The sequence below is a fragment of the Papio anubis genome, chromosome 20 (assembly GCF_008728515.1).
Source record: "Papio anubis isolate 15944 chromosome 20, Panubis1.0, whole genome shotgun sequence".
Taxonomy (NCBI): Eukaryota; Metazoa; Chordata; class Mammalia; order Primates; family Cercopithecidae; genus Papio; species Papio anubis.
Genome location: NC_044995.1, coordinates 14,864,753 through 14,888,250, shown reverse-complemented (window position 1 = coordinate 14,888,250; position 23,498 = coordinate 14,864,753). Strand labels below are relative to the sequence as shown.

General features: G+C 53.2%; 2 protein-coding genes across 3 annotated transcripts; both read left to right on the top strand.

The window, feature by feature from the left end:
- The first annotated feature begins 1,389 nt into the window (after positions 1 to 1,389).
- On the top strand, positions 1,390 to 12,338 carry RPS19 (ribosomal protein S19). The gene is made up of 6 exons (XM_003915598.2): positions 1,390 to 1,765; positions 2,250 to 2,320; positions 2,586 to 2,686; positions 10,148 to 10,331; positions 10,819 to 10,873; positions 12,273 to 12,338. Exons 2-6 carry the CDS (start codon positions 2,250 to 2,252, stop codon positions 12,297 to 12,299), a joined length of 438 nt encoding a protein of 145 aa, XP_003915647.1. The 5' UTR covers positions 1,390 to 1,765; the 3' UTR covers positions 12,300 to 12,338.
- A 6,062-nt stretch (positions 12,339 to 18,400) lies between these two features.
- CD79A (CD79a molecule) lies at positions 18,401 to 22,905 on the top strand. 2 transcript variants are annotated; one of them, XM_021930378.2, is made up of 6 exons: positions 18,591 to 18,700; positions 19,095 to 19,295; positions 20,406 to 20,702; positions 20,947 to 21,065; positions 22,183 to 22,251; positions 22,379 to 22,905. In XM_021930378.2, the coding sequence occupies exons 3-6, from the start codon at positions 20,453 to 20,455 to the stop codon at positions 22,490 to 22,492; spliced, it is 552 nt and encodes a 183-aa protein (XP_021786070.1). In that variant the 5' UTR covers positions 18,591 to 18,700; positions 19,095 to 19,295; positions 20,406 to 20,452; the 3' UTR covers positions 22,493 to 22,905. The 2 variants fall into 2 exon arrangements, with proteins under 2 accessions (XP_003915645.1, XP_021786070.1); XM_003915596.3 differs by lacking the exon at positions 19,095 to 19,295 and having other exon boundaries at positions 18,401 to 18,700.
- Positions 22,906 to 23,498: the final 593 nt, after the last annotated feature.

Here is a 23,498-nt window from a genome sequence, read left to right as displayed (position 1 = left end):
CCCAGCACTTTGGGAGGCCTGGATCACCTGAGGTCAGGAGTTCTAGACCAGCCTGGTCAACACGATGAAAAACAGTCTCTATAAAAATACAAAAATTAGCCAGGTGTGGTGGCAAGCACCTGTAATCCCAGCTACCTGGGAGCCTGAGACCAGAGAATCGCTTGAACCTGGGAGGCGGAGGTTGCAGTGAACCAAGATCACATCATTGCACTCTGGCCTGGGCGACAGAGCAAGACGCCATCTCCAAAAAAAATTAAATAATAATTAATTAAATTATAAAAAGTGAATATAAATTACCCAAGTACATGGAGATTTCTAGTTAGACATGCATATATTACCCACTTTGAATACATATGCAAATACGTATGTGCTGGTTCTGGAAAAATAATTGAGATAATGAAAATATTTTCTCAGTTTTAGAAACAGTATGTGATAGGTTTCAACAACAGTCTACATGAATGTAAAACTCTGATTTAAATATACGATCTTATGCTAGAAGCATGGTTGGTTTTAATTTTTCTAATAGATATGAGTATTGGCTTATTAGTAATTAACACATTTTGCAGCCACAGTATCAGTGTGGGGGAAAATTCTAATATTTGCTCTGATGTTTTAAATTCTCAAAGTCTTTCCAACATAAGAAAATAGCTACACACATTTCAGTGTTTCCTTCGTGCAACAAGTTAACATAATTTTATTGGACTACATGTTATTTATTTGTTGGGCCTTGTAAGGATTAAATGAGATCATGCATGTAGCACTACGGGAACAGCCACATGATAAATGTCCCAATAATATGTACCTGTGCCTGGCACTGAGCAGGGACTCAAAAAATATTTGTTAGAGCATGTGATGCGCCATGAACCAGAGCAGCGACTTTAAATGGGCAAATGGGGATCTCCCTCTTTTTTTTTTTTTTAATGGTGAGACAAGCCCTGAGAGGGCAAATGGACCACCTAAAGCTACACAGGTCAGCAGCAGGGCAGGTAAATCTAAATTGGCAAAGTTAGACTAACGGCTGAGCGAACAGACTCCGACACTAGAAGGCAGAGCTGAACTACCTTCTGCTAAGGTCCCGCCTCTGCCACTTTGTCCCGCCCTTATCTGCTCCCCCCGTCCAGCGCCTCATTCCCCTTTCGCTCGCCTCGGCCGTGCTGAAGCAACTTCCGCCCTGAGAAGGGTGGGGCTTCCGTCTCCCGCTCTCGCGACTCCTGGCGGTGAAGGACGGAAGATGACAGCCACATTTCTTCCTCGCCCTTTCCCTAGGTTCCTTGTCACAGTTCCGCCCTTACTACTCCCACTTCCGGCCGGGGAACAGCCACTTCCACCCGGAAAAGGGGTTGTTCCTCTGGGGGCGCCGGCTGTGGCCCACCAAACCTGCGCCGTATTTTCGCCTTCATAGGCTTCTCCACCATTGTTCCTTCCAGCCACGAACGACACAAACGAAGCCAAGTTCCCCCAACTCCGAACAGGAGCTCTCTATCCTCTATTACACTCCTGGAGAAGGAAAGGCGGGAGGAAACCCAGGCCTCCACGCCCGACCTCTTGGCCCTCCCCTTTACCGCTCCACCTCTCACTACACACCCTTTCCTCTAGGCGGGGACGAATCCACATTCGCCCTGAGAGAGGCGGAGCCTCAGCTTCTACTCCCACCACCCCCGCTATCGCGAGCTTTCGGAACTCTCGCGAGATCCGACGCCCGACTTGTGCGCCCGGGAAACCCCGTCGCTCCCTTTCCCCTGGCTGGCAGCGCGGAGGCCGCACGGTAAGCGGGTGCTCCGAGTTGGACCGGGTGCGAGGCGTCAGGGCCGGACGCCGCAGTCTCAGAGCGCGTGCCTGAGGGCCCGGAGGCGCCCGGCGCGGGCCCGTCCCGCCCCCTGGAGCCGCGGCCACGTGCGAGCTGCAGGCCCGGACATGCCCGGTCAGCGCCGTCCGGGAACCGAGCGTGGGCCCTGGGAGGCAGCGGCGGGGTGCGTGAGGCTTGCGGAGTCCAAAGGCTGGAGAGTGGGTTCGCGCAGGATCCTCACACGTGGGGGCTGGGCTTTGTTTGTGCGATCCAGAGCGGCCGTGGGCGTCAGTGAGCTCCTTCGGACCCGCAGGAGCCGGGGCCCGGCATTGAGGGGGCTGTGGGAAGTAACGGGGGTACCCCGGTTTAAGATGCCTTGGAGCGAAAGGAGTGGGGTGGGGTCCGGGTCCTTGGCAGTCGTCTCCGCCAGGCTTGTGTTCACATGCTTGACCTTCTCCCGTAGATGCCTGGAGTTACTGTAAAAGACGTGAACCAGCAGGAGTTCGTCAGAGCTCTGGCAGCCTTCCTCAAAAAGTGAGTTTGGGGATTGAGGTTCAAAGCGAGTGGAGGCTATCGCTTTGGCCCTGCCCGTCGGGCCCCAGTGTTTGCCGGTCCTGGCAGGGGAGGCTTGTTTGGGGCCTCCGTGGCTCATTTCAGTATCAGGCCTGGCTTGTGTTCCTGTTCCAGCCTCTCTTTGTACTCTGGACACACCATAGTTGTGTTGAGGGGAGGGCGTTTGAGATATGGGGTAGTTTGTGGAGATGACTGAATCGTGCTTTTCTCGCTGTTTTGGTCTTAGGTCCGGGAAGCTGAAAGTCCCCGAATGGGTCGACACCGTCAAGCTAGCCAAGCACAAAGAGCTTGCTCCCTACGATGAGAACTGGTTCTACACACGAGCTGGTGAGGAACTTGGGTCTTTGGCTGGAGAGTGGGGAGCTGGGTGACCCTTGGCACAAACCATACTTCCCTGTCTCTTCTGTTCTTTCCTGCCCCAGGAGGGAGAGAAACCCTTGGTTGGGTCGTCACTTGGTTTGTGTGATATGACGTTGAATAACTTGATGACTCCAAGTTTTTATTACATTCTAAGAGCTTTGTTAGAGGAGGACCTGTGGCTTTGAGCTTCAGGGAAATCCAGAGACAGATGAGTGTTCATATTTTGCTTACAGATGGTTTAATCCTTCCTATATACATGGAGTCAAACTCCCTGGGTGTGGGTCCGTTTTTACATCTGGCTGTGTGACCTCTGGCAAGTTGGTTAACCTGCCTGTGCCTCCACTTTCGCATCCCCAAAATGGGACTAATTATTGTACCAGTATGAGAGTATTGCGAGGATTGAATGAATTTAAAGCAGAGTGTTTAGAACGTGTCTGTTGCATAGCAGTTTTTCAGGAAAAAGTCAGTTATCTTTACTATTGCTCAGATCATCAAGTTGGCCTTCTCCATGTCTCGAACAGGTTGTTGCTAATTAAATGGTTGGAGATCTGGTCAGGTCAGTCTTCACTTTAAATCTTGACTTCTGACCTTATGGACACTCTGCGACCTCGTGCCAGCCCCATCTCTTTTCGATATTCCAATAACAACACTAGTCCTTGACTAGTGTTAGTTCTCATGTGTCTTGACATTTCAGTACTCACTAAATCTTAACTGTCAGGAAGACCCAACAGGGTGGGCGGTGGTAGTGCTGTGTTATGTCAAGGTGACAGCTTCAGCGCCGACCTCCACTGAGGGGCCTCCACCTCTCCAATCTTAAACCTCTCTCTGTGAAGTGGGGGCTCCATCCTGACCACGGCTTGTCTCCAGATAGGTGGAAGCAGGGTTTGGAAGCAGGAGTAGGTGAGAAGCAGGGTTTGGAAGTCCTCAATGACCCTGAAGAGTTGGCCTTGGTACAGGTTGCTTGGCCCTTCAGAATATGAAGCATTTTGTAGATTGGTGGTACACTTGTGCCTCAAATGGCCATGCAGCCCAGTCTTTCAGGCCATGGAGTGGGCACAGAGGACCAGCATAACTCAAGCCACGGTCTCTGAGGACTGAAAGATGAACTTGCTGGGGTGGGTAGGGTTGCTGGCATATCACCTACCCACCGTTCTTTTTAGACAGAAGATGGGGCTGATGAAGAGAAGCTGATTTTCCTGGGCGCACAGCAGTGACAAGGCCTGGAAGAGACATATCCCTTCCACCTGTCCCCCCATCTTGCTTTGGCAGTGCCTCAAGGGTCAGTAGGTCAAAGCAGCTTTGGATCTAGGATTAGGAAAAATAATCTCATAGCATTTCTCATTTGCTGGGATGAAGACACATTTTGCACATACCAAATACCTCCAAAGTAGGACTGTATATGTCTTTCGTACTTTTTTTTTTTTAACCTGGGGAGGGATTAAGACCTTGGATGATAAACATAGTTGCATCTGCTGGTCATGGTAGAGTTGCTGTGGTCGGTTGCAACCCACAGTGGCCCTGCCTGGAAACTTCAGGCAGGATGTGCATCTTCTGCCTGCCTACTGGTCTCTGTTACTTGGGGTACCCCAAAAGCCCCTTTTTCACCTCACTTGCCCAAGCTGTCCTTGCAGCATAGGATGGTTGTGTGGTAGACCAGAGGCTTATCATGTATATTTTTGTTGGGATATAGCCACCCCCATGTATTTACATACACAAGGGTAGAATTGTAGTTGGGGCAGAAGCTGTAGCCTACAAAGCCTGAAATATTTCCTACCTGACCCTTTATTATTTATTTTCAGGGACAGGGTCTAGCCCTGTCGCCCAGGTTGGAGTGCAGTGGCACAATTATAGCTCACTGCAGCCTCCTGGGCTCAAGTGATCCTCCTGCCCCACCCTCCTAAGTAGCTGGGACTATAGGTGCCTACCAGTCACCATGCCTAGCTAATTTTTTTTATTTGTAGAGATCCAGTCTCAGTATGTTGAACTCCCAAGCTCAAGTAGTCCTCCCGCCTCAGCCTCCCAAAGCACTGAGATTACAGGCAAAGTTTACCAGCCTCTATTCTAGAGTTTAACATGTTCCACCCAGTTTGGCAGTCAGCTTATACTAGTCATGGGAGTGATCTGTTTTACCAAAGAGGAAGGTGAGGTGCAGACAGGCAAAGTGACTTGCTGCAAGTCACCTTGGGAGGGCTTGGCAGGGCGGCTCTGTCCAAAACTAGGTTCCCTGCTATATTCCCTTTTTTTCTACTCACAGAGTCTGGCTCCCTCAGATTTGAGGCTAAAGTGTGCTAAAGCTGTGGCCCTGCTGAGCAGGGCCAAATTATGTAGACCTGTAGGAATGAGTGTGAGGTAGACAGGTCTTAATCCTGGGGTTTAGGGGTAAAGAGGCCCATGGCAGAAGATGGGCCCCTCCTGAGGGTGGTCTGGAAATGGAGCAGAGCTGTAGGGGCAGGGCAAGGTAGAGGAAGAACCGCAAAGACTTGCTCTCACTGGACGTTGAAGGGATGGCCGCCATGGGTCTTTATGAAGGGGGTGGTGCAGTGTAGCCCTGGGACAGCCTTTTTTGAGAGAGAGTCTTGCTCTGTCACCAGACTAGAGTACAGTGGCGCCGTCTCGGCTCACTGCAACCTCTTCCTCCCAGGTTCAAGCAATTCTCCTGCCTCAGCCTCCTAAGTAGCTGGGACTACAGGCGCCCACCACCACACCCAACTAATTTTTGTATTTTTAGTAGAGGCGGGGTTTCACCATGTTGGCCAGGATGCTCTCGATCTCTTGACCTTGTGATCCGCCTGCCTCAGCGTCCCAAAGTGCTGGGATTACAGGCATGAGCTCCCACATCTGGCTGGACAAGCCTCTTGCTGTCTTAATTCTCTGAAGGACCTGCTGAAGATGGGGACGTTTGGTGTCCTGGTGTGCGTCTGAGAGCAGCCACTGAATTGGGATGCCTGAAAATATTTCTTATAGGTTGGAGGCTGGTCCATCTCTGGCTCCTTTGTGGAGCTGGGCACCCACTTGTGGTGTGATAGTAGAAATAATGAGATCTGGGAGGCATCGCAGAAGTGAGTTAAGAGGTGAATCAAGGTCAGGAAAGTGGTTTCTTACAAGTTCGGCAGAGAAGGGTCAGCTAGACTGTGCTGGGGGAGGAGTTCTTCCCTGCGTTTGACTCAGTAGGTCGGGATGGGACCACAGTCTGGACTTTGCTGAGCTGTGATGACTCCTGAGACGCTGTGCTTGGTGGTTGCCCCATGCTCAAGTCCAGAGGGACCCTCCCTCTTGGTCTAGCAGGAACACAACTGCTCTCCCTTGACCGTGAACTCACAGTAGAGTGGAGAGGGGCAGCCTCCGTTACAGTTCCAGGTACGGGGTGATTCCTGGACAGGGGTTCCTGAGAGGCGTGCGTTGCCATCCCAAGAATGCACACTGCAGAGGAGCAGAAGGCCTCTAGTGTGAAGGAACTGGAGGAGAACCCATTTGTGACAGCACCTTGCTCGCAATTGGCCCTCATGAGTACCAGCTAGGGTGGCCTGGATTTGTGCAGCTCCACTTCAAAAGGTGATGCTGGAACGTGGGTCTCTAGGGGTTGAGGAAAAAGGTCAGTGTTTTAATAGAACGCAGCATTTCAACTCTTACATTTTCCAATTTGTGAAGTTAATAATCCTCTCCCTTCTAGTGGGTCAGAAAAAAATAATTAGCATGAACTGGGATAGCAAGGGAGGAGCTTGTACTATCTGACCAAGGTTCTCCGTGCTAAAAGGTTTTTATACAGCCTTAAGAAAAATTTAAGCCTCCATTAAAGAACCTAATAGGCCTTTGGGAGGCCGAGGCCGGTGGAGCACTTGAGGTCAGGAGATCAAGACCCTCCTGGACAACATGGTGAAAGCCCATCTCTGCTAAAAATACAAAATTTAGCCGGGTGTGGTGGCAGGCGCCTCTAGCCCCAGCTACTCGGGAGGCTGAGACAGAAGAATTGCTTGAACCCCGGAGGCAGAGGTTGCAGTAAGCCTGAGATCACACCACTGCACTCCAGCCTGGACAACAAAGCCAGACTCTGTCTCAAAAAAAAAAAAAACCTAATAGGCTTTATGAGAGCTTGTTCTCTGCCAGTCACTATGCTCAAGCTTTAAGTAAAGTGTCTCCTTTAGTACCACAACACAAACCACCTGGAGGATGGGTGGGTCCTGTGTCCCTCCTGAGGAAGAACAGTGTTAGGATTCAAGCCCCTGTCTGACAGCTCTGGATGCTGGTCCCAACCCAACAAGACTGAGGGTGAGTGTCCCATTTCTGGTGCACAGCTTCTTTGGGCATCTCTGTGTTTAGGAGTGTGTGCCTTACTCTTAAAAAGCAAGATAACGGGCCAGGTGCGGTGGTTCATGCCTGTAATCCCAGCACTTTGGGAGACCAAGGCAGGAAGATCATGAGGTCAGGAGATCGAGACCATCCTGGCTAACATGGTGAAACCCCATCTCTACTAAAACTACAAAAAAAAAAAAAAAAATCAGCCGGGCGTGGTGGCGGGTGCCTGTAGTCCCAGCTACTCAGGAGGCTGAGGCAAGAGAATGATGTGAACCCGGGAGGCAGAACTTGCAGTGAGCCTAGTGAGCCTAGATCATGCCACTACACTCCAGCCTGGGCAGAGCAAGACTCCGTCTCCAAAAAAAGAAAAAAAAAGGCAAGATAACAGGAAAAGCTATCCTGCTTTCCCCAGTCCTGGGTACTGTAGTTCAAATGGGAGAGCAGCTCTTCGCCCAGAGCCCCAGGGCACAGCCAACCAACTATAGGGCCCAGAGGGATGGCAGCAGCTGCTGGGCATTTGAGCTGGTCTGAAAGGGTGGAGGTTTCCATTGATGTCACTCTGTGGCAGAAAGATTGTGGGGGGTGGCTTATACCAAGTGAGTCTGTCTATTGGTCCTGGTTATGGGCACTTATTACCAGGCAGTGGCGTAGGGAGTAGGTCCTGGAGTGAGGTGGAGATTTTAAAGTGAGCAGATGCCAGAGGTAGTGAGACAGCAGCAGGGCTGTGCTCTTGGCCCCCAGCAGAGCATGGTTGTACTGTCTCAGCTGGGGATTGGTTCCAGGATGAACCCCAATACCCAAGTCCACAGATGCTCATTCTTAATATAAAATGGTATAATATCGGGGCGGGCTGGAGGCCAGGTGCGGTGGCTCACGCCTATATAACCAGCACTTTGGGAGGCTGAGGTGGGCGGATCACGAGTTCAGGAGATAGAGACCATCCTGGCTAACACGGTGAAATCCCGTCTCTACTAAAAATACAAAAAAATTAGCCAGGCGTGGTGGCAGGCGCCAGCTACTCTGGAGGCTGAGGCAGGAGAATGGCGTGAACCCAGGAGGTGGAGCTTGCAGTGAGCTGAGATGGCACCACTGCATTCCAGCCTGGGCAAGAGAGCGAGACTCCATCTCAAAAAAATGATATCGGGGCCGGCACAGTGACACACACCTGTAATCCCAGCACTTTGGGAGGCCAAGATGGGCAGATCACTTGACTCCAGGAGTTCAGCCAGAGCAACATGGCAGAACCGGGTCTCTTCACAAATTAGCTGCGCATGGTGGCGGCGCCTGTAGTCCCAGCTATTCAGGAGGTCAAAACTGCAGTGAGCTATTATCACTGCACTCCAGCCTGGGTGACAGAATGATGCCCTGTCTCAAAAAAGAAAAAAAATGTATAATATTTGCATATATCCTATGTAGATGTTTTACTTTTGAGACAGAATCTCACTCTGTCGCCCAGGCTGGAGTGCAGTGGCATGATCTTGGCTAACTGCAACCTTTGCCTCTCAGGTCCAAGTGGTTCTCCTGCCTCGGCCTCCCAAGTAGCTGGGGTTACAGGGGGTGTGGCACCACACCTGGCTAATTTTCTTGTAATTTCAGTAGAGATGGGGTTTCACCATGTTGGCCAGGCTGGTCTCGAATTCCTGACCTCAGGTGATTCTCCCGCCTCAGCCTCCCAAAGTGCTGGGATTACAGGCATGAGCCACTGCGCCCGGCCTGATCCCATATATTTTAAATCATGTGTAGATTACTTATAGATTAATACAGGCCAGACATGGCACACACTTGTAGTCCCAGCTACTTAGGAGGCTGAGGCAAGAGGATTGCTTAAGCCCAGGAGTTCGAGGCTGCAGTGAGCTATGATCACACCATAACACTCCAGCCTGGGTGACAGAATGAGGCCCTTTTTTTTTTTTATTTATTTAAGAAATAAAAAGCACTAATGCCATGTAAATAATTGTTACACTGTTTTTAATTGCAGTGTTTTTCCCCTGAATATTTTTGATCCACCCTTGGTTGAGTCTGTGGATATGGAGGGCTGGCCATATCTAGACTTGATCTCAGGGCAGGAGGGGGCTGGTAACAAGCGATGTGCAAGAACCATTTCTGGGCAGGAGCAGCCCACCCCACACACAATACTGCCTGGCACTTGCCAATTACGGAAGCACCAATTCCCCCCACTTGATCTTTAGAACTAGAGGACAGAAGTCACTTGAGCAGACTCAGACCAACTTGCCTGATCTCTGGGTCCCAGGAACAAACCAGACTGCTCTGAGCTCCAGACCTAGGCAGGACCATGTGATGGCTGAAATCTGGATGCTTCCTGCATGTGGGCCCCAGTGCCATCACAGTGGCAGGGCAGGGCAGTGCCTCCAGAGCTGTGTGACATGGAGCCAGTGAGTACCCTCTGGCGCCTTGGTTTCCGTCTTTAAAGGAGAGTAGCAGTTGACACACCCGTTGAGTCCTCACAGTAACCTCCTGGCCCTCAGGTGAAGCGGGGTGGAGAGATTGAAAAGCACTTGGCACGAGGTCTGGCAGATGTGTGCTCCAGTTAATAGAAGCGTGCAAGTGTTTCTGGGGAGGCTGGTGTCTCAACTGGATTTTACAGAGCTTTTTTTGCAGGCAAGGAGGCTGGCTGGGGTGGACCAGGAACTTGCCCAAGCCAGCCTTCCCTGTGTCCGCAGAGGGGCTGGTACACATTCCAAGCTGGGGGTATCCGCTGCATGGAGTGTCTGCCCTGCCCTTGTTATCCTGAGCTCTCCAGACTGAGGTGGCCCAGAGTGGCCATAGATCCCTTCACTCCTGCTTCTCTGGGGCCCATGGAGATGGTCACAGCTAGGCTCCACCCCTACATAACCTCAGGTTCAATTCAATAGCAGTGCTGCTGGGACAGTAACCACCAAAGAAGTTGGTCTTGGAGATGGTGGGAGTGCCCGCCCAGGGTGCAGGGCTGCTTGTCAAGGAAGAACTAGCTGGGGGGTGGGTGAGGAGAGGGAGCTGTCAGTTTCTGAGTGTTAGTGTGTGTTTTCAGTTTCGCTTATAAAACAGTGAGAATTAGCTGTTTATACACAAGGAGTTGTTTACTTGAGACCTTGATCAAAACCCTTAACTCAGATCTGTCTCTCACACTACCCCCAGCTTCCACAGCGCGGCACCTGTACCTCCGGGGTGGCGCTGGGGTTGGCTCCATGACCAAGATCTATGGGGGACGTCAGAGAAACGGCGTCATGCCCAGCCACTTCAGCCGAGGCTCCAAGAGTGTGGCTCGTCGGGTCCTCCAAGCCCTGGAGGGGCTGAAAATGGTGGAAAAGGACCAAGATGGGTAAGCAGGGTGGGGAGGGCTACATTGATGGAGCAGCCTTGGGGCCCGGTCATCACTTCCCCAACGAGTGAATGGTCCTGCATAGTCTGCCCAGCCCCTCAGGCCTCTCCTATCAGAGGCTGGCAGCAGGGGATTCTGCAGAAAAGTGAACAGCGAGGGGCCTCACCCCGACCTCTCTGGCTGACTAGCCCAGGCTCCAGGAAGGTAATTTAGCGACTGTCTGCTTTCATTAGCCTGCTCGTTAACTTTTCCCAATTGATTTTTCGGGGCTTTTGATCTAATGCTTGCACAAACGACACCCCGTCAGCTCCCAGGGGGGCTCCCACTACTGCCCCCAGCTCGTTAGAATGCACCTGACTAGGGCCCTCACTGGGATTTGGCTGGCGGCAGGTGGCTTCTTGAGAAGCCTGGCTCACAGCCAGGAGGGAGAGGGCTGAAAACAGGACCTGTGCTCACGGGGGCCTGCATGACCCTTCCTTCCCCACAGGGGCCGCAAACTGACACCTCAGGGACAGAGAGATCTGGACAGAATCGCCGGACAGGTGAGGCTTACGTTTGGGGCGGGGTTGGGTCCCTTGGTCGCTGCCCAAGCATTTCCAAAGCCCATGCTTTGTCAGATAGACTCCTCCGGAGGGCACTTCCCAAAGACAGGAGAAAGGAGAGTTCTGACTTTCCTGCTGGTGCTGCTTAGAAACTTGGAGGCAGGCTGGCTGCGGTGTCTCACCCCTGTAATCCCAGCACTTTGGGAGGCCAAGGCAGGTGAATTATCTGAGGTCAGGAGTTCAAGACCATTCTGACCAACATGGAGAAACCCCATCTCTAGTAAAAATACAAAATTAGCCGGACATGGTGGCACACGCCTGTAATCCCAGCTACTTGGGAGGCTGAGGCACAAGAATCGCTTGAACCTGGGAGGCGGAGGTTGCGGTGAGCCAAGATCACGCCATTGCTCCCCAGCCTGGGCAACAAGAGCGAAACTCAGTCTCAAAAAGAAAAAGAAACTCGGAGGGAACTCCAGCCTAGATGACTCCCCCTCCCCGGGTCAGCCTGCGATGTTTCCCCTTAGTCCTCATGCATACTGAGCATCACATGGGCTGCTTGGGAGAGGTGGAGATGGTGGGGCAGGTTCAGAACCCAGGTCTCCATTCAGATCCTGGCTGGCTGACACCCTGGGGCAGAGCGGCCACACCCCGGTGCCACAGTCTCCTGTCTTGGCCTCCTTGCGGCCAAAATCTACCCTAGGCCGCCTCAAGCATGGTAGTGAGGAGTCAGCAAGCTGTAGTACAGCAGGAGTACCCAGAGCCTGGCATGAGCTCAATTCTGTATCACTGACTCAGGCGTGCTATGAGCCTTGGAGTATTTTAGTCAGTCAGGTGTCACAAAAGAATGGAAGGTGTCAGCTCTCTAGGAGTTGGGGGTGGCCTGGAAGGAGAAAGCTCTCCCAGTGGACTCCAGTCCGCCACTCCCTTCTCTTTTGAGACAGAATCTTGCTCTGTCACCCAGGCTGGAGTGCGGTGGTGCAATCTCAGCTCACTGCAACCTTTGCCACCCCGGTTCAAGCAGTTCTCCTGTCTCAGCTTCCCAAGTAGCTGGGACTACAGGCACACGCCACCACACCCAGCTAGTTTTTATATTTTTAGCAGAGAGGGTTTCACCATATTGGTCAGGCTGGTCTTGAACCCTAGACCTCAGGTGATCCACCTGCCTCAGCTTTCCAGAGTGCTGGGATTAAAGGTGTGAGCCACTGTGCCCAGCCACTCCCTTGAGGCCCAGTTTCCGCATCTGAAATGGGGAAATACCCACAGTGAGAATTAGATGACATAGATGCATTTGAAACCACAAATCAGGGTGCCCACTTCTGGTGGGTAGTAGGTAGCTGTTACAGAGTGCCCCAGCAGAGACCCCCTTGACTAACTTTTATTCTTCCATCTTTTCCCACAGGTGGCAGCTGCCAACAAGAAGCATTAGAACAAACCATGCTGGGTTAATAAATTGCCTCATTCGTAATCCTGGTCTGGGTCTCTTTTTTGAGTCTCTTGCTCTATTGCCCAGGCTGGAGTGCAGTGACGCCATCTCAGCTCACTGCAATATCCGGTTTCTGGGTTCAAGTGATACTCCTGCCTCAGCCTCCCAAAGTGCTGGGATTACAGGTGTGAGCCACTGCGCCTGGTCTGGTTTGGGTCTTTTGATTTTCTTCAGGGGCATGAGGAAGAGGTGCCTCCTCCCTTCCCTTGGGTGAGAGGGTGCAGGGTGATTGGGTGGCTGTGTACCCGCCAGCCAGTAGGGCCTTCCCAGGTCAAACAGTTCCCATCTGGGTTTGGAGGAAGGACCCAGGGGCCCTTGCGGCTCACTCCCCCACATCCTGTCTTTGCAGTTCTCAGAAAGTGAGAAACGAAAGGATGGCTGTGTAAGCTGTGACCTCAGCTGGGCCTGGGCTGCAGAGGTGGCTTCCACTGGAGTAAAGCAAGAGGGCCCAGGGTTCATGTTCTTCCCTGGAAGGTGGAAAAGGACAGACCACCAGGGAGCCTCCACTGCAAACTGACCTGCGCTGCCTGCACTGGCTGGATGTTCCTTGAGCCTTCACTCTGCATCTGGGCAGTCTTCCGGCCCACTGAGAGTGGCAGTGGTAGGAAGCTGGTGGAAGCAGATCCCTGTGCATCAGTTGAGTTCCTAGGGTGGCCACACGGGGGCTGCCCAACCTTGGCAGTCCTGCACGCAAGTAGGATGTGGTCTCCGCCCGTGATTGGGCACCTGGTCAGGCTGGCAGATCCAAATGGTGCCCAGTGGGCAGCTAGCTGTCCAACCCCTGGGGGGGCAAGCCAGGAAAGAACCTCTTAGGGCCCGCTGTGACCAGATGTCCCTCCCAGCTGGGAAGACTAAACTGGTTTGGCCAATACCTCCCAGGATTCCCCTGTCCAAATTATTCCTGGGATCCGACCCATTTCCTGAAAAGGGCCGAGCCTGGGTTTTAAAGTTCAAACTACTTGAGTTTAAATCACAACTCTGCCCCTAATCCCATGTAACCCTGTGCACCTTACTCCCCCCTAAGCCTTCCTCTCGTGTGTAACCCTGCTAACTCCTGAGAGACTGGACAAGATGCCATAGAGAGCCTTGGCTCTGAGTAGCTCTGCTGCTGGACAGTCAGTTGGCAGTCCCCAAATGTAAGGCATAAGAGTTTAAGAAGTATTGGCCAGGCGGTGGCTCACACCTGTAATCCCAGCACTTGGGATGCTGTGACGGGCCGATCGCCTGAGGTTGGGAGCTTGAGAACAGCCTGAACAACATGGAGAAACCCCGTCTCTACTAAAAATACAAAATTAGTTGGGCATGGTGGTGTGCGCCTGTAATCCCAGTTACTCAGGAGGCTGAGGCAGGAGAATCGCTTGAACCCAGGAGGCGGAGGTTGCGTTGGGCTGAGATCGTGCAATTGCACTCCAGCCTGGGCAACAAGAGTGAAACTTGTCTCAAAAAAAAAAAATACAAAAAATAAATTAGCTGGGTATGGTGGTGCACGACTGTAGTCCCAGCTACTCAAGAGGCTGAGGGCAGGAGAATCAATTGAATCTGGGAGGTGGAAGTTGCAGTGAGCAGAGATCACACCACTGCACTCCAGCCTGGGCAACAGAGCAAAACTCCATTTCAAAAAAAGAAAAATGTTAAAAGCATCGTTGTTTACACTCAGCAACTCTGTGAAGTAAGTGCCTAAAAGTGCTTTGGAGGTAGGTAAAGTAAGCCATAGGCTGGGTAGCTTGCCAGATGGCCCACAGCTACAGCCATCGTTTGAACCCAAGCAACGCAGCTGCAGCCTGGACCTAGCCACTCCAGGGCTCTGTGCCTCAGAAAAGAGGCCCAAAGGGTTGCACTGTAGCTGCAGGCTAGTCACTCCTCTTTCTGGGCTCTAGTTTTCCTCTTTTGACCATTAAGGATGGAAACATTTCCCAGAATTGACATGAGAACTCAATGCCAAGCGTCCGATTTGCGCAGCAGCGGGCATTGCACATCCTAGGTAGGTAGCAGGATGGAGGTGTCCAGAGCAGGCCTGCAATCCCGCAGCCGCACCGCTCCAGCCACTGGGGGGCAGTCGAGGGCCTAGAAAGAGGCTCAGCCACCTAAGGCTCTTGAAGGTGAATTCCTAGGGCTTCCAGGTCTGGAGCCAGGCTTATTCCTGGGAGGGGGTGGTAACGGGGAATTGAAGTGCAGAGGGTCTACTGACCCCAGCAGAACACCTGGGGTCCTGGTCCCCAGGGCTACAGAACTGTCCTAGATACTGTGCCAAATGCACTGCAGAATATTCTTACAGTCTTACCAAGTAGGGGGTTTGTACCCACGTTACAGGAGAAGATGATCAGTCAGTACAGATGATCAGTCAGTTGGCAGAGCTGAGATGTAAAAGAATCCTGGAATCTTGAGGCCCAGGCTCTTCTGCATGGGTGGCAATTGCACTTTTTTAAAATTCTGCACTCTAGGAGGCCGAGGTGGGCAGATCATTTGAGGTCAAGAGTTCGAGACCTTGGCCTGGAGCGGTGGCTCACACCTGCAATCCCAACACTTGGAGAGGCCGAGGCGGGTGGATCACCTGAGGTCAGAAGTTCGAGACCAGCCTGGCCAACATGGTGAAACCCGTCTCTACTAAAAAATACAAAAATTAGCCGGGTGTAGTGGCAGGTGCCTGTAATCCCAGCTACTTCGGAGGGTGAGGCAGGAGAATCGCTTGAATGCAGGAGGCGGAGGTCACAGAGAGAGTGCACCATCACACTCCTGTCTGGACAACAAGAGTGAAACACCATCTCAAAAAAAAAAAAAATTGGCTGGGCATGGTGGTGCATACCTGTAATCCCAGCTACTTGGGAGGCTGAGGCAGGAGAACAGCTTGAACCCAGGAGGCGGAAGTTGCAGTGCGCCAAGATTGCACTGCCACTGCACTTCAGCCTGGGCAACACAGCAAGACTCCGTCTCAAAAAAAAAAAATCTGAAATACTTCAGGCATGCAAGTATTCAGCATTCAGTATTCATGATGTAACAAAAACCTATGAAGCAACACCCAGTTTAAGTAACACCGGCAGGGCAGGGTGCAGTGCCCATAATCCCAGCACTTTGGGAGGCCAAGCCAGGAGAATCACTTGAGGTTAGGAGTTCCAGGCCAACCTGGGCAACACAGACCCCATCTTTACAAAAAATTTAAAAAATAGTCCGGGCGCAGTGGATCATGCCTGTAATCCCAGCACTTTGGGAGGCCAAGGTGAGCGGATCATGAGATCAGAGATCGAGACCATCCTGGCTAACAAAGTGAAACCCCGTCTCTACTAAAAATACAAAAATCAGCCGAGCGTGGTGGCATGTGCCTGTAGTCCCAGCTACTCAGGAGGCTGAGGCAGGAGAATCGCTTGAACCCGGGAGGCGGAGGTTGCAGTGAGCCAAGATCGTGCCATCGCACTCCAGCCTGGGCTACACAGTGAGACTCTGTCTCAAAAGAAAAAAAAAATCAAAAAAATAGCCGGGCATGGTGGTTGGTGTGCACCTGTAATCCCAGCTACTTGGGAAGCTGAGGCAAGAGAATCACTTGAGCCCAGGAGTTTAAGGTTATGATTGTGCCACTGCACACCAGCCTTGGCGACAGAGAGAGGCCCTATCTCTTAAAAAAAAAAAAAAAAAAAAAAAAAAAAAGGCCGGGGGCGGTGGCTCACGCCTGTAATCCCAGCACTTTGGGAGGCCGAGGTGGGTGGATCGCTAGGTCAGGAGATAGAGACCATCCTGGCTAACACGGTGAAACCCTGTCTCTATTAAAAATACAAAAAAATTAGCCGGGCGTGGTGGCGGGCGCCTGTAGTCCCAGCTACTCAAGAGGCTGAGGAAGGAGAATGGTGTGAACCCGGGAGGTGGAGCTTGCAGAGAGCCGAGATTGCGCCACTGCACTCCAGCCTGGGCAACAGAGCGAGACTCTGTCTCAAAAAAAAAAAAAAAAAAAAGTGGCCAGCCACAGTGGCTCCCGCCTGTAATCCCAGCACTTTGGGAGGCTGAGGTGGATGGATTACCTGAGGTCAGGAGTTCGAGACCAGCCTGCCCAACATGGTGAAACCCAGTCTCTACAAAATTTAGCCAGGCGTGGTAGTGGCCACCTGTAATCCCAGTTACTCAGGCTGAGGCAGGAGAATCGCTTGAACCCGGGAGGCGGAGGTTGCGGTGAACCAAGATCACACCACTGCACTTTACCCTGGGTGACAGAGTGAGACTCCATCTCAAAAAAAAAAAAAAAAGTAACACAGGAAATAAAACCAAGACAAGATGAGCTCTCTGTGTGTCCCTCCCCAGACCCAACCCTGGCGTCCCCCAGAGGTAACCCCTCCCAGGAACTGGGCGTTTGCCACTCCCCTGCACGGGTCTACACCTCTACTACAAACGTGTGTCCCTAAGCAGCGCATGCCTTTTGAAAACAAGTCAACTGTATCATGCTACAATATTTTTTCTGATGTTTGTGCTGTTTCTGAGACAGCCTTATGACGCCTTCCCCTATTCTGTAGCATTCTGTTGGCTCATTTTGCCACAGTGTATGCACCCATTCTCCCATGAATGGACTTTTCATTTGTTTCTCAATGTTTGCTACCAAAAATCTCCCTGCAATGAATTTATTTTATATATCCCTCGTATGTGTGTGTGAGGGTCCCCTAACTGCTCACAAATATCTCAGCAACTCCGCCCTCCCCACTCAGACCTCATTTCCCTCCTACCAGACATGCTCAAAGGAAACTGGGAGCAACACAAAGACGACTTTGAATCTCTGTTCACCACCCTTAGACTGTATGACACCAGCAAGTGACAACCTCCCCTCTCTGGCCTCAGTTTCCCCCTCTGTAAAATGGGAGATGGCCTACCTTGCCCAGTCATGGCAGGTCAATATAAAACAACTTCTGGCTGTGCACAGTGGCACATGCCTGTAATCCCAGCACTTTGGGAAGCCGAGGCAGGAGGATTGCTTGAGGACAGGAGTTCAAGACCAGCCTGGGCAATATAGCAAGATCCCATCTCTCTAAAAAAAAAGAAGAAGAAAAATATATGTTACTATTATTATTATTTGAGATGGAGTTTCACTCTTGTCACCCAGGCTGGAGTGCAATGGTGTGATCTCAGCTCACTGCAACCTCCACCTCCTGGGTTCAACTGATTCTCCTGCCTCAACCTCCTGAGTAGCTGGGATAACAGGCATGTGCCACTACATCCAGCTAATTTTTGTATTTTTAATAGAGATGGGGTTTCACCATGTTGGCCAGGCTGGTCTCAAACTCTTGACTTCAGGTGATTCTCCCACCTCAGCCTCCCAAAGTGACTCTTGCTCCTGCCTGCCTCCGTGAGGCTGTAGACGCCCCTTCTCCTTCGCTGGGCTCCCTCCAGCCCCACATTGGCCCAGCTTGGCACAGATACGATTTCTATAGGCATCTTCCCTGGCTCCCCTACCCTCTGCCTCCTCTTCCCTTTCCCTGAGCCCCCTTCCCTCTGCCTGTGCCCTCTCTGCAGCCTCCACATCTCTCCCTCCCACCACCATACCTGGCCTGAGCGTGAGCCACCATACCTGGCCTGTTTTTTTAACAAAGATTCCAATAAAGAGCTGATCGTGGCTCTAACTCCTTGAATACCAGAAACACCGTCTCATATCACATAATGAGACAGGGAGACATTCTGGTCCTCATCTCACAGATGAAAAATGTCAATATTCGAAGGATCAGAGTGCCCGCCTAGCCACACGGGTACTCAGCCACAGGCCAGCCTGCCTTATTTATTCTTCATGAGCATTTACAGTGACTAACATTTACTGAGCGCCTACTATGGACCATTTCTGTGCATGCAACAACCCCTTTAAGTCCTTGTTTCTAATCAAGAAGCAAGGAAATGGGGTCAGGGAAGGGACAAGGTTTCCCCAAGTCCAGGCAGGGGCAGAGGTCAAGCTCAGAACCATCACCTGCCCACGGCACATGCCCAGGACTCAGGTTCCCTAGGCTTCCTTCCAAAGGCTCAGCAGTGACGAGCCAGCCCTTGAACCAGCCTCTTCCCCCACCCAAGCAGCCACCTCTCAGGGGAAGTGTGGCCACCACAGGTGCAGGGAGCAGTTCCTCTCCACTCACAGCCTGAAGCCTACCCAGCAGGGGCTGTCCCCAGGCCCAACAAGTAAAGGGCCCAGCAGCGAGGGCCACTGGAGCCCATCTCCGGGGGGCTGGGCAGGAAGTAGGGTGGGGTTTGGGGTAGGGATCTGGTACCCGGGGACTGCTGCAACTCAAACTAACCAACCCACTGGGAGAAGATGCCTGGGGGTCCAGGAGTCCTCCAAGCTCTGCCTGCCACCATCTTCCTCTTCTTCCTGCTGTCTGCTGCCTACCTAGGTATGTGGCCACAGGGCAGGAACTGGTGGGAGGTGGGGGAAGATGTGGAGGCTGCAGAGAGGGCACAGGCAGAGGGAAGGGGGCTCAGGGAAAGGGGAAGAGGAGGCAGAGGGTAGGGGAGCCAGGGAAGATGCCTATGAGAAAATGGTATCTGTGCCAAGCTGGGCCAATGTGGGGCTGGAGGGAGCCCAGTGAAGAAGGGGCGTCCACAGCCTCACGGAGGCAGGCAGGAGCAAGAATCACCTCCCCCACCTCCTGCTCCCCACAGGCCAAAATAAGGAACTAAAGTTGCTCTTGACTGAGCACCAGGGCTGGGGGCAGGAAGGGGACTTGAGGGTAGCAGCATTCAGCGTCTGTCAAGGGGAGAAAAAGCTTTATCTGCCTTAAACCTCAGGTGCTTCTCTGTGTTGGGAGTCCCTTCTGAGCACTGGGGGAACAGATGTCTCATAGATTCCTCCTCACCCGCTCAAGGACAGCTGGAAGGGGCTGTGGCCACGCTAACCCAGGAGTTCAGAGAAAAAGGTTCCCCACCCAAGCGGACACTGGGAGCAAGGATTGGAGTTCACGTCTGAGTCTTAAGCCCAGGATGATAAGGGTGCTCGGCCCCTCTCCCCACCTCTTCCTCCTTCTCTCTTCCTCACTTCCCTCCTCTGCCTACCTCCAGAAGAGGGGGCCGGCCATGTGGGAGGCCTGGCTGAGAGCTGGGACTTCCCAGAGGAGCCCAGATTGGACACTGCAGCCAGCCTGAGCAGCCCGGTCTCACTCAGAGACACCCCCAGTCTCCACCCCGCTCTGAACCCCTTCGCTCACCAGCAATCCAGCCCGAGGACTGAACTCACCCCTGACCCCTAGGTTGACACATACAACTTACAGAGAATGAGGGCCAGGCACAGGGTCACAGGCCAGGGCAGGCCACAGACTGGCTCCTCAGCCCAGGCAGGGAGAGGCCAGGGAGCCATGAGTTTGAACCCAGTGCCACTCCTGACTGCCTGGTGATGCTGGCAAACCGCCAGCCCTCCCAGGGCCTCAGCCATCCCTCCTGTAAAATGGGGCTAAGGAGATAACCTACTTCTAGGGTTCTGTGAATGATTACACAAGAAAAAGCGCCAGGTGCAGGGCCTGGCTGAGGCTGGGGTGCAAAAATAGACCGGGAAGGCTGCGGGAGGAGGGGATGCCTGCACTGCTTCTGGAAGGAGCTGTCTGGACAGCGGTCCTCCAGTGCCTTGAACAAACATCCAAAATCCAGAGAGTTCACAGGGCCCAGAGCACAAAGTGGGTATGTGGGAGGGGGGCAAGAGATGGCGCTGCAGAGGTGAGAAGGGCCTCCCAGGGGTCTCACCATCCCAGGGAGTCTCATTCTCCTCCCCCAGGATGTCCTCACCCACCCCAACCAGTTCTGTCCTCTCTCCCTCCCCAGGGGCCTCTTCACTTTCCCGCATCCCCCTCTCCCCAGGATGCATCAGCCCCTGTCAGGGGCTGTCCCTCTCCCTCCCCACCCAGGAGAGTTCTCACCCTCCTCCCCTCCCCACCCAGAATAGTCCTCACCCTCCTCCCCCCCCCACCCAGGAGAGTCCTCACCCTCCTCCCCTCCTCACCCAGGCATGTCCTCACCCTCTTCCCAGGAGTGCTGGAGCTGCAAGGGCCAGGGCTGGGGGCATGTGTCGCCATCCCTAGTCCCTGACCCACCCACCCTGCCTCTCCACAGGCCCTGGGTGCCAGGCCCTGTGGGTAGATGAGGGCCCAACATCATTGATGGTAAGCCTGGGGGAAGAGGCCCACTTCCAATGCCTGCACAATGGCAGCAACGCCAATGTCACCTGGTGGCGCGTCCTCCATGGGAACTACACGTGGCCCCCTCAGTTCGTGGGCAACGGCCAGGGCTACAATGGTACGCTGACCATCCAGAACGTGAACAAGAGCCACGGGGGCATATACCTGTGCCGGGTCCAGGAGGGCAATGAGCCACACCAGCAGTCCTGCGGCACCTACCTCCGTGTGCGCCGTGAGTGGCCCAGCCCTGGCCCCTACTCCCACTTTCCCACTGGGGACACTCGGTTTCTCTTTGAAGTGGGGATAGAGCCAGTACTTTCATTGTGGGTTTCAAACCGGCTTGGACAGAGGGACTGAAGTTCTCCTCTGCAGAGTCGGGGCTCTGAGGGGTCTGGGGCCTTGCAGGGGGTGGCGGGTCCAGGAGGCTAGGGAGAACAGGAGGTGCCAGGGCTCTGAGCCACACCACCCCCTTGCAGATCCGCCCCCCAGGCCCTTCCTGGACATGGGGGAGGGCACCAAGAACCGAATCATCACAGCCGAGGGGATCATCCTCCTGTTCTGCGCGGTGGTGCCTGGGACGCTGCTGCTGTTCAGGGTGAGCCTCCTCGGACCCCCGAGTCAACCGGGCGAGGGCCTGGACTGAGGGACCCCCCGATGCCCAGGTAGCCCTCTAGAGCCTGAGGTTCCCATCCAAAACTTGGGAGAATGAAAGCACCCACCACATAGGGGCTGCAGAAGTTAAATGAAAGAATATAAAGAAGGGACCTGAACTGGCGCTGGACCCAGGGGGTGTCTTCAATTTAGTTCCCCTTCTGGGCTGTCCTCACGTCCACCTCCCTGCAAAAAGAGTCTCATTCTTCCCCCTAAGAGTGTCCTCACTCTCCTCCTGCCCTCACCCCAGAGTGTGGTTACCCTCCAGGTATAGCCAAGACCAGGGAAGGTGGGGCCTGGGGGTCCTCCCAGAATCTGTGATCTATACCGGCCTCTCCTTAGCCCCCACAGAAAGTGTGACTGTTACTGTTATTATTCATGGAGAATAGTAAGGGAGTGGAGAGTCAAGAAGACGCTAACTTGGGAGGCCGAGGCAAGAGGATCACTTGAGGCCACAAGTTTGAGACCAGTCTGGGCAACACAGCAAGACCCTCTCTATTAAAAAGTCTTAGAAAAAGTTAAATAGGTATGGCTAACTCCTCTAGTCCCAGCTACTCAGGAGGCTGAGGTGGGAGGATCGCTTGAACCTAGAAGTTCAAGGCTGCAGTGAAATATGATGTTGCCACAGCACTCCAGCCTGGGTAGCTGAGGGAGAAGAAAAAAAGAGAGAAAGAGAGAGGGAGGAAGGGATGGAAGGAAGGAAGGAAGGAGGGAAGGGAAGGAAGGAAGGAAGGAAGGAAGGAAGGAAGGAAGGAAGGAAGGAAGGAAGGGAGGGAAGGGAAGGAATGGAAGGAAGAGAAGGAAGGAAGGGAAAGGAAAGGGAAGGGAAGGAGAAGGGAAGGGAGAAAGAGGAAAGAAAAGAAAGAGAGAAAGAAAGAAAGAGGAAGGAAGGAAGGAAGGAAGGACACTGGTTGTAGACTCACAGAGAACTGCTACCAGTATGTGGCCTTGGGGACATCTCTTACCCTTTCTGGAAAAGCACTTCCTGGCATCTAGGAGGGTCTGAAAGATATTCACCTCCTCCCCGCTCACTAAAGCACCCACCCCACACACCCCCACAGAAACGATGGCAGAATGAGAAGCTCGGGTTGGATGCCGGGGATGAATATGAAGATGAAAACCTTTATGAAGTGAGTGAAGGGTGGCAACGGGGTGGGGCAGTTGTGTTAGGGGTGGGGGCGTTCCCTCTGGGGGTGGCTGGGGACAGGGACCCCAGGTGTCAGGGTGCTGATGTTCGCTGCCTTGTTTCCACCCCAGGGCCTGAACCTGGACGACTGCTCCATGTATGAGGACATCTCCCGGGGCCTCCAGGGCACCTACCAGGATGTGGGCAGCCTCAACATAGGCGATGTCCAGCTGGAGAAGCCATGACACCCCTACTCCTGCCAGGCTGCCCCTGCCTGCTGTGGTCCCAGCTCCAGTGTCTCAGTTCACTTCCGTGGGACATTCTCCCTTCAGCCCTTCTGGGGGCTTCCTTAGTCATCTTCCCTCGGTGGGGAGTGCGGGGTAATCTCACTCTTCTCCAGGCCAGGCCTCCTTGGACTCCCCCGGGGGTGTCCCACTCTTCTTCCCTCTAAACTGCCCCATCTCCTAACCTAATCCCCCCCTGCTGCCTTTCCCAGGCTCCCCTCACCCCAGTGGGTAATGAGCCCTTAATCACTGCCGCCAGGGGAGCTGATTGTAGCAGCTCCCCTGTCACCCCCTCCTCCATGATCTGTCAGTGTCACCCCCTTCTCTATGATCTGTCAGGGCCACTTAGTAATAATAAATTCTTCCCAACTGCAGACCTTGGAAGGAGTCGTGGATCTTATGGGAACTGCCTCTCCCACCTGCCCCTCAGACCCAGGAGTCCCAGCCCAAGCCACCCCCTACCCACTCCCCACACCTGAAACCAGGCAGCCAGTCTGGGCTGCCTTCCTGGGAGAACAGGATGTCTCTTGGGAAGGTCCCCAGCCCAGCTGAAGGACTGGTTTGGCCCTCTTTGCAAGGCCTCACCCTAGGGTCATGTCCTTAAGCAAGAAGGGGACAAGATCAAGATAGGCGTGACTAACAAATTATTTATGCTTTTTTTTGAGATAGAGTCTCACTCTGTCACCCAGGTTGATATGCTCACTGCAACCTCCACCTCCTGGGTTCAAGCAATTCTCCTGCCTCAGCCTCCCAAGTAGCTGGGATTATAGGCACCTGCCACCATGCCCAGCTAATTTTTGTATTTTTTTTTTTTTTTTTTTTTGAGACGGAGTCTCGCGCTGTGTCACCCAGGCTGGAGTGCAGTGGCGCGATCTCGGCTCACTGCAAGCTCCGCCTCCCAGGTTCAGGCCATTCTCCTGCCTCAGCCTCCGAGTAGCTGGGACTACAGGCGCCCGCCACCACGCCC

Excerpts from the sequence above, each read along its gene's own strand:
- RPS19 (XM_003915598.2), top strand. The coding sequence starts at position 2,250 with ATGCCTGGAGTTACTGTAAAAGACGTGAACCAGCAGGAGTTCGTCAGA. Across the intron at positions 2,687-10,147 it reads CTGGTTCTACACACGAGCTG|CTTCCACAGCGCGGCACCTG; the intron begins GTGAGGAACTTG and ends CACTACCCCCAG. Across the intron at positions 10,874-12,272 it reads TGGACAGAATCGCCGGACAG|GTGGCAGCTGCCAACAAGAA; the intron begins GTGAGGCTTACG and ends CTTTTCCCACAG.
- CD79A (XM_003915596.3), top strand. The coding sequence starts at position 18,622 with ATGCCTGGGGGTCCAGGAGTCCTCCAAGCTCTGCCTGCCACCATCTTC. Across the intron at positions 21,066-22,182 it reads GGACGCTGCTGCTGTTCAGG|AAACGATGGCAGAATGAGAA; the intron begins GTGAGCCTCCTC and ends ACACCCCCACAG. Across the intron at positions 22,252-22,378 it reads AAGATGAAAACCTTTATGAA|GGCCTGAACCTGGACGACTG; the intron begins GTGAGTGAAGGG and ends TTTCCACCCCAG.